Genomic DNA, 10203 nt, shown 5'->3' with positions numbered 1-10203 from the left:
CGCTTGTAAACAGTGATGGGGTGGAAGCGTTCAGCGATCAGGGTTGACCAAGCCAGTTTAAAGTAATGTCTCAGTTCAAAATCTGACAGAAACATCTTTGTTTTAACTCACTTCCTCAGTAGCGTCTTGTAAATTCAGTGGTTTTTTAAAAAAATGTTTATTTTTTCTCAGTCAATGACATCAGTACCACAAGCCAGGATAATTATGTTCTTGGAGGCTACAGGGCAGCAAGGTTTACCAAACAGTATCTTCCATATAACAAAAACTTGAGTTACAAATAATTGGTCCCCTGTGCTTCTACAGAAACGTAGAACTCTCCTGTTGGACAGGCTTGGGTGCATTTTGTAGGCCTGACATGAAACAAGAAGGTAGACAGCTGCAAGCTTCATCAAATATTTATAAGATTTTATAATGCCTACGGAAGAAGGCCTCAAGAGCAAACAGTGAAAATAATCCACAACTGTGACGTTTAATAAAATCGGTTGCTGTCGCAGGACATGGCATGGGGAGGGTGGTGATCAGATCCTGCCCAAGATGTTCCAGCCACTTCTGGCTTTTTGCCTCACAAAAATAGCTCTTTAGAAATGTGCGTGTGTGGAGTTTCTGTGTGGGGGTGGGTCTGTTCCCACCTGGCTTCCCATGATAACATCACCCTGGTCTTTCTTGACAGCACTGTTCAGTGTGTTTGTGAAAGATTAGTGATCCCCCCCCCACACACACACACACCGCAGCCCTCCTAGATACTTCAGAGTCCATGTGGAGAAACCTCTCCCCTGAAATCCAGAGACGCACAGTCCTTAGAACAACCCTGTGAAGCAGGGCTGTGTGGTTATTTCCATATTACAGATGGAATGGCTGCAGGCTGAGAGAGAGTGAGTGGCTGGTTTGAAAACCACCCAGGGAGTTGACAGTCAAGGTGAGGTCTGACGTGGGAACCTCCCGTCTCACAATCTTAGTCACTGTGCTAGACCGGTTCTTGACAGCCTTGCACTGAAGTCCGTACAGTGTACTGGCCCACAAATCACTTGACCAGCCCACTGTCTCACAAATCCCTAAATTGGCTTTTAGTGGGCTAATAAGAGGGGCCTCAGACACCGTTAAAGCTTTTCCTAACCAAGCTTACTGCGCTCAGGCAAATAGCTATTTCCATTCCTTGTGGCTGCTGTTTGTTTTTGAAATGGAAGAGGAGGCAGAGAGGAGGAGATTGGATTTATACCCCGCCCTTCACAACCCAAAGGTCTCTCAGAGCAGCTTACAAACTCCTTTCCCTTCCCCTCCCCACAACAGACACCCTGTGAGGTAGGTGGGGATGAGAGCGCTCTTGACAGAAACGGCTCTTTTTTTCAAGAACAGCTCTCATCAGAACTACGGCTTGCCCAGGGTCAGCCAGCCGGGTGCAAGTGGAGGAGTGGGGAATCAAATCCGGTTCTCGCAGATTAGAGTCCGCGCACTTAACCACTACACCAAACTGGCTCTCTGGAAAAAGTGAACTAGATAACCTGGCTAGAGTAGGGGTCCTCAGCTTTGACCCAGTGGGTGCTTTTGGAATTCTGGGAAAAGGCAGTGCAGTCAAAAAATGGCTGCCGTGTGGGAGCAGTCAGGAGACTGCAAATGGATCATTCTCTTACGAGACAAGAGGCTATTTCCAAATGGGCCCTCTTTACAGACTCAAAGATGAGCCAGTGTGGTGGAGTGGTTAGATTGTCAGACTAGGATCTGGGAGAACCAGGTTCAGATCCCCACTCTGCCCTGGAAGCTTGTGGGGTGACCTTGGGCCAGTCACGTGCCTTCTGCCTAACTTACTTCACAGGGTGGTTGTCGTGAGGGGAAAATGGAGGAGACGAGAATCTTGTAAGCCACCTTGAGAGACCGCGTTTGTGTGAAAGGTGGGATATAAACAAAGTAAATAAATAATAAAAAGTTAATAAATAAATGCTGAAGCACCTCTAATGATGTGGAGGGAAGCTTCGTCTCTCTGCTTTGGGAAAGAAGCAAGGGGGCCCCAGGAAACAGCAGACTGCTGTGGCTTACAGGGATGCAGCATGGGGTGTGTCTGTCACAAGTAGAGTTGCCATCCTCCTTATGGGGGTGGGGGTTTAACTGTTTTTGGGGGCCACAATCTGCCGCCGCCCAGCCGGGGAGCCCCCGAGCAGTCCCGTCTGTGCCAATGTGCCCGGTGTGATGATGTCACTTGGAGGTGATGTCATCACACAGGGCATGTTGCACGGGGGACACTCTGGTGTTTGAGAAAGAACTCTATGGTTACTGAAAAATCCCGGAGAAGAAGAGGACCCCTCCACCCAGCAGCCAGGTAAGACCTGGCAACCCTAGTCGGAAGACTCGTTCAGTAGAGCGCAGAGCTTGGCTTTTCCTGATCAGGCATAATGTCTGTACAAAATTAAATCACTCTGTGGTGGGAGTCTCCCCTCTGACGTGTTCTGTGTCTGCAGGTCCTCATGTACGGCCAGCCGTATCGTATTTCTGTGGAGCTGGAGCTGCCGGAGTCTCCCGTCAACCAAAACCTGGGGATGTTCATGGTGGTCATATCCTGCTACACCAAAGGCGGCCACATCATCTCCTCATCAGCCAGATCCGTACGTGCCAGGGATGGGGAGGGGTGGGGGAGGGATGTTGGCCAGGACAGCTGTTTCCAACTCTCTTCGGAATGAATGACTTCTCTGCCGTGTTCTGTAATTCCTCCACGTTCTGGAAACGAGTATACCCGGTTCCTCCCTGTCTATGAAAACAGAAGAGGTGTATGCGTTAGATGAAATCTGCAAGGGTGATGTTATCTGGAAAGATGCCTTCCTAGTTCTGTCGCTGCTGCCCCCGTAAACGTTTAATTTTGCAGCCAGGCTTAGCCCAAGAATGTGATTCCAAATACTGGAGCGTATGAAAGGATGGATGGCGGAGCTTGTAGAAAGAGAGGGGCGGAGGGGCTTTCATGGCTGAAAGCAGCCACAACTTCTGATCTAGAAACTTCATGTCTAATCTCAGAGAGGGATGAGAAAAGCGAATGGTGCCCTTTGCAAGGACCTGCTTGTTCCCATGAGCAGTGTTCCCTCTAAGCTGAGTTAGCGTGAGCTAACTCATAGTTTTTTAGCCTCCGGATCACACATTTTTGTCATAGCTCAGGAAGGGATGGCTCCAGAGCAAACTAATTTATTCAGCAGCCAAATTGCTCGCTCACAGCTTTAATGCCAGTAGCTCACAAAGTAGAAATTTCTGCTCACAAGACTCCACAGCTTAGAGGGAACATTGCCCATGAGACCTAAAAAGGTGGCTTTTTAAAGTCACACCGGAGATAAGTCCATCAGCAGGGATTGTCCATAATGGTGAAATAGAACCTCCCTGTTCAGAGGTGTTGTACCTTTGCGGTGGAGACAAGTAACAGAGGATGCCTCTGCTTGTGAGCTTCCCAAAGGCATCTGGTTGGTTGCTGCTCAAAACGGAATTCTGGACTCTTGGTCTGATTAATATGCCCTTCTTATATGAAACTTCTCTCTTTATCTTTTTGAACCCCCTTCCTCAGTAACTGTCCTGGGAATACTATACTGTACTAGGATTGCCAACTGCAGGTTAGGAAATCCCTGGAGATTTTGGGGGTGGAGTCTGAGGAGGGTGGAGTTTGGGGAGGGGAGGGACCTCAATGGATTATAGTGCTACAGAGTCCACCTTCCAAAGCAGCCATTTCCTCCAAGTGAACTTGTCTCTGTTGCCCTAGAGATCAGTTGTAATAGCAGGAGATCTCCAGCCACAGCCTGGAGGTTCAAACCACAAACAGTGTTTCTTCTTTTATTCCTTTATTTTACTTCATGCAGTGCTGCTGCTGCTTCCGAACAACTTCCAAACAACGACGATGGATTTTCTAGGTAAGTATTCCCTCAATGCTTCATCAGATTGCTTGTTTATACATGGAACCCATGCTTTTCGCATTGAGGGAAACAGAATACTTACCTAGGAAATCTGTCGTCGTTTGGAAGTTGTTGAAGCAGCAGCAGCATTGCATGTTTGAAAGTTGTTTGGATGCAGCAGCAGCAGCATTGCATGAAGTAAAATAAAGGAATGAAAGAAGGAGCAATGTTTGTGGGCTGTAACTGTAATGGAATCATTTTTTTCACAGTGAACTTTGGTGGTTTGTACCTTTGGTTAATTTATTTATTTATTTATTATTATATTTCTACCCCACCCTCTCCACGAGCGGGCTCAGGGCGGCTTACAATAGGGCACCATGTGTCATAGCATAAAACAGCATAAAAACAGGATAAAACAATCAACATTAAAGTGCTCAGTAGTTACAATCAAAATTTAACGAGATGGAATCAAATTTGCAAGATGGACTTCCCAGTATCTTACATAGCAATCTCTAAGCTATGGAGCCCTGTGAGCAAAAATTCTACTTTGTGAGCTACTGGCATTAAAGTTGTGAGCAGGAGCTTTGGCTGCTGCATAAATTAGTTTGCTCTGGAGCCCTCCTTCCTGAGCTGGGACAAAAATGTGTGAGCCAGAGGCTAAAAAACTGTGAGCTAGCTCACACTAACTCAGCTTAGAGGGAACACTGGTGAAGACCCCACCAAATAATACTCCCATTTTAAAACAAGGCATCCTTTTCGGTTGTCTCTGGCTATGCATACATTCTGCGCCTTCCTTCCTCCTTTGGTGTAGTGGTTAGGAATGTGGGCTCCAATCTGGGAGGACCAGGTCTGATCTCCCACCCCTCCACACGCAGCCGCCGGTGCGACCCCGGGCCAGCCACAAGCCCCCCCAGATCACTGTGGTCCATTTGTGGCTTGAACAACCTGGAGGTTGGCAACAATATGCTATACTGACCGTGATTTCAGAACCTTGTAAGAAACTGGCAGAATATTAGTGGTTCTAGAAAGTTCCGCAGTCACTTTGAACTGGAGAGGACAGGGAATGTAGCTCTTTTTTTTTTTTACAACTACTTGCAGTTTAAAACATTTGTATACTACTCAGGATATATTACCTAACAATTTTTATCAAAATAGGCTGAAATACACCTATGACCAAAATTCTATACTTGGTAAAACATTAACATAAAAGGACTAATTTCTTTTAATATAAATCTGGCCAACAGTAGAAGTTAAATAATTTTTGTACTGTTAGAATGAATCTGGTTGATGGACCAAATCTCACTCAATTTAAGGCAGTTTCATATGTTTGTACATTCAAGCTCATGCAGTATATACTGGAATTTTTTCTGAGATTACTACTGTCCCTTTTCTGTCTTTACCTTCAGTGCATTTTTTGTGGTGTGATTTCCTCTGTTTTGTTTTTTTGGCTGTTATGTCTCATGCCTGACACACTACAAATCTGTATTTTCAGAGGCACTACAAAACATTCTGACTATTTGGTGCAGTGGTTAAGTGCACGGACTCTAATCTGGGAGAACCGGGTTTGATTCCCCACTCCTCCACTTGCACCTGCTGGATGACCTTGGGCAAGCCATAGTTCTGGCACAGCTGTTCTTGAAAAAAGAGCAGTTTCTGTGAGAGCTCTCTCAGCCCCACCTACCTCACAGGGTGTCTGTTGTGGGGAGGGGAAGGGAAAGGAGTTTGTAAGCTGCTCTGAGACTCCCTTCTTCTTCTTTTCATTGGCTGGCCATTTCTTATCTCCTAAATCAGATTTCCCCAACTTGGTGCCCTGGGGCACCATGACACTGGCCACTACTTTCCTTGGCAGCAGCTGAGTTTTTCAGAAGGTGGGTGGAGCCATTATAAGGCAAGCCTTGTTATTGACTCCCCTCATTGAAATGAAAGGGTTTTTCACAGCTGCAGTAACAGCCACAGCCATTGGGGAATCAGGAGAGTTTTCCGTGGTCAGTGTGTGGTTCCATTCTCCTTTCAGACTCTTCGTTAAATTCCCCGTTTTCTTTCTCCCTTTCCCCTTGGAATTTCCTTCATGTTTTTATTTTTTTCTTCCTCCTCCCTCGAGTTTTCCTTCATTTATTTTATTCTCCTCATGTGATCCTTTTGCAAAGCAAGGGAAGGCAGGATGTGCAGCCGCCTCCTGTGGCAGCCATTTTGTGGTAGTGCTCACCACCTCCTTTCAGAATTCCAAAGGTGTCCACAGATTCCGAAAGGTTGGGAACCCCTGTCCTAAATTTTTAGGGTTTTTTTTCTTTTTATTTTGTGTTTCCATGAAAGGTTAGTCCAATAGTGACTTGGATCCAGTGGCAGATTTCCGTCACAGCTCCAGTCAGGGGTGATTTTCACTGTCTCTCCCTTCTTGCTTTCCCTGGAAGTCCACTCTCTGCCTCCCCCCCAGCAGTATTTTGGGCTTTAGTGGGACAGGGAAGTCCCATTCCCTTGACAGAAATCCCTGCCATTGGCAGAAATTACCACTGGGTCCAAACCCCCAGCCTGTTGGCTGTGATGTCAAAATTAAGTCTCCATGTTCTGAGGCAGCGTATTTCTCAGTACCAGCTGATGAGGCAAAATGGGGGAAGCTTTGGCATCTGTTTGTAGGTGTTTTGAGGGATACCTGGTTGACCTCTGCTAGAAACTGAAGTCACATAGTATATATTAAGATCACCCAGAACACCACAAAACAGTGTATGAACTTTTGAGTTCTTTGTACCTGTTCATCCCGTGGATGTTTAAAAAGGGCAGGGTGGGGGACTTTTATGGCTGTCTTTGCATCTGGTACCAGGTAGTCTTGCATAGGTTATGGTGCTGGGTGGGGCTGCTATTAGGTTAACTCCTTTTTCCTTCTGGGAAGAACAGCGGCAGCCTCTGACTGTAGTTATAAAAACCAGTGGTTAGTCAAGTGAGAAACAGGGTGCTGGGATACGTGGCCTGATCCAGCAGGGTTGGTCTTGCGTTAATCGAGAGCAGAGTACATCTGTTCCTCAAGCACATCAGTTACTGGGCTCCGTTTAAGGCATGAGCTATCACATGACAAAGCCCTTCGTGGCCTTGGATCCTCATATCTGCGAGACCGCCTCTTCCCCTGGGCTCCACCACGGCAGCTCTGCTCATTGGAGCAGGGTCTTTGGCAGGTTCAAAAATCAACAACTAGCCCGTACACCCGCAGTTATGGAATGGGCTGCCTGAGGAGGTCAGGAAGGCTCCCCACTCTCCTGGCTTTCTGCAAACGATGCAAAGCTGAATTATTCAAGAGGGAATTTCTACACAGGCAACAGGGCAGCACTGTACTAAATGATTCACAAAGTTACTTGGGTAAATCATTAGGGAGTGTGGTTTATACTACTGTGTATAGTATAAGCCCTACATGACCAGGGTCCGGCATACCTGAGCCCTTTCCCCATATAGGCCCCAAAGAGCACTTCGGTCGGGGTCACAACACTGTATAGTGACCCCGGGCCCTAAAGAGGCCAGGCTAGCTACCACGAGTGTCAGGTCATTTTCGGTGGCGGCTCCTACCTGGTGGAATGAGCTCCCGGAAGAGATCAGGGCCCTGCGGGACCTTTTACAGTTCTGCAGGGCCTGCAAGACGGAGCTCTTCCGCCAGGCTTTTGAGTAGGAGCCCCCCCCGCCACTACCACCACCGCGTTACTGCGGAGCCATACCGCCGGGTTGGGCTGATGGAGCAACTGGAACATCGTGGCCCATGGCGTCCCCCTCCTAACCTCCTCCTGGTATGCAATGGGGAGTGTGTAATTTTAGTCTTCCTGTATCCTGTTAGTTGTGAATTTTTTAGCTTCAACTGTTTTAATCTGTTTTATCTTTATCGCACTTTGTGCCTTGTAAGCCGCCCTGAGCCTGCATGCGGGGAAGGCGGGGTATAAATGAAATAAATAAATATAGCTTGCTGGAACTAGGATTGTACTATGTGATTCTACGATGCAAATATTATAGAGTTGGAAGGGGTCCTACAGGCCATCTAGTCCAACCCCCTGCTCAATGCAGGATCGGCCTAGAAGCATCCCTGACAAGCAGCAGGACAAACACTTGTCAGGGGTGCTCTAGGGCTGGTCCTGCATTGAGCAGGGGGGTTGGGCTACATGGCCTGTAGGGCCCCTTCCAGCTCTGTGATTCTACGATGCAAATATTACGTAGTAGGATCCTAGTTCCAGCAAGCTATACACAGTAGTATAGACCACAGTCCCTAATGATTTACCCAAGTAACTTTGTGAATCATTTAGTACAGTGCTGCCCTGTTGCCAGTGTAGGAAAGCCCTCCTGAATAATTCAGCTTTGCATCGTTTGCAGAAAGCCAGGACATTGGGAGTTTTCCTGACTTCCTCAGGCAGGCCATTCCATAACTGCACGTTTGATACATCGTCTTAATACTTAACGCTTTGCTTCAGTTCTGTTTTTAGACTTCTGGTTGGTTCTGCAACCCTAATTCCTATTTCACTGTTCGTTGAACATCCCATCCTGTCGATTATATTGACTCACTCTGTGCAATCCGCCTTGAGTCCCAGTAAGGAAGGTGGATTATAAATAACATAAATCATAGTGGTTAGGAGCGTGGACTCTAATCTGGGAGAACCAGGTTTGATTCCCCACTCCTCCACATGCAGCTGCTGGTGTGACCTTGGGTCAGTCACAAGTTCTCTTTGAGCTGTTCTCTCAGGATCAGTCCTCAATAGAGCTCTCTCAGCCCCACCTACCTCACAGGGTGTCTGTTGTGGGGAGGGGAAGTGAAAGGGGTTGTAAACCGTTCTCCTTCAGGTATGAAGAGTGGAGTATAAATCCAATCTTCTTCTTCAGTTTCCTAATCCAGTTGCTCACATCTGGTGGGAACATTCTCTTCCAGTGGCATATTATAATTCTTTTAGCAGTTTTTTTAAAATGCAAGCTAAGCATAATTGCTGTTCTCCACTTAATTCCCAGAGCGTAGGATATTTTCCCAAGGCTGCAGGCAGACATGTAAGTAAACAATCGTATTTAAAGATTCTTAAATGCTTCCTCTCAGTCAGAATGGTATACCATGACTGGCTGGGGTATGAATGAGCCTGGGAGGGACTTTTAAGTCTTTCTCTCTCCCTCCTCTCCTCCTTTCTTTAAAAATTTAAGCAAAATACAGGAGAGAGATCTATGCAATAAATTATATCAAGCTAGGATAATGAGCAAAATATTAATGAATAGTTGGCATATTACGCACATAACTATCCCATTTATACAGGTTAAGATGTGACACTTTCATTTGGTTTAGTCATAAACTAACATGAACAGCTGTCAGTTTTTGAATGCATGTAGTTCGCAAGGACCCCTTCCTTTCCCACCTGCATTCACAGGTTGTTTATCTTTTCCACTGATGTAACAAGTCAGCATTTCCTAAGCCAGCTATCTGCTGTGGGCAGGGATTTCTGCTGCCAGCTTTTTCCACAGCATTAGCCTTGCTGATGTTAGCCATGTTGCATACCAAATATTCATCCCTGTTTGTACATCGTTCTTGCTCTAGGCCCAATGAAATCGTTTCTGTACCCTGCGGTGCCTTATACACCCCACCAAAATTCTACTTTGTGAGCGACTGGCATTAAAGTTGTGAGCGGGCAATTTGGCTGCTGCATAAATTAGTTTGCTCTGGAGCTGTCCCTTCCTGAGTTAGGACAAAAATGCGTGAGCCGGAGGCTAAAAAACTGTGAGCTAGCTCACACTGACTCACCCTAGAGGGAACACTGTCCAGGACCTGTTCCTCCTCTCCTTTTGTGCAATCAACTAATGAGCTAGTTGGGGGGGGGCAGTGGTTAGAGCTAGGGCTGCCAACCTCCAGGTGGGGCATGGAGATCTCCCAGAATTACAGCTGATCAGCGGGTCCCCGGGGGGGGGGGGGGAAATGGCCGCTTTGGAGGGTGGACTCTATGGCATTATACCCAGCTGAAGTCTCTCCCCAATCCTTCTCTTCCTGGACCCCATGTCCAAATGTCCAGGAATTTCCCAACCTGCAGATGGCAACCATAGGTAGGTAGGTCTCCAACTTGCCCTATTTGGGCAAGATAATAGAGAGGGCAGTGGCAATTCAGTTACAGGGCTTTCTGGATGACGCTTCTGTTCTAGATCCCTTCCAGTCTGGCTTCTGCCCGGGTCACGGGACAGAGATGGCACTGGTCGCCCTCACGGATGACCTCCGGAGGCACCTGGATCGAGGCGGATCGGCAGTGCTGCTGTTAGACCTGTTGGCTGCGTTCGATACGGTCAGTCATCAGCTACTGACCCACCGCCTCGCCGACATTGGAGTACAGGGACTGGCCTTGCAATGGCTTGTTTCCTT

The 10203-nt window shown here is 47.2% G+C and overlaps 1 protein-coding gene across 1 annotated transcript in view; it reads left to right on the top strand.

The window, feature by feature from the left end:
- Nucleotides 1–10203, top strand: part of BSCL2 (Berardinelli-Seip congenital lipodystrophy 2 (seipin)) — a 37257-nt gene that overhangs the window by 6037 nt on the left and 21017 nt on the right. The window contains exon 4 of the mRNA XM_015412178.1: nt 2451–2594. Coding sequence (XP_015267664.1) covers nt 2451–2594 — 144 coding nt within the window. The remainder of the gene's footprint in view (nt 1–2450; nt 2595–10203) is intronic.

This window comes from Gekko japonicus, unplaced genomic scaffold (genome assembly GCF_001447785.1).
Source record: "Gekko japonicus isolate JY-2015 unplaced genomic scaffold, Gekko_japonicus_V1.1 scaffold2386, whole genome shotgun sequence".
NCBI lineage: Eukaryota > Metazoa > Chordata > Lepidosauria > Squamata > Gekkonidae > Gekko > Gekko japonicus.
The sequence above is the reverse complement of the archived record's forward strand: the minus strand, read 5'-3'. Positions and strand labels throughout refer to the sequence as shown.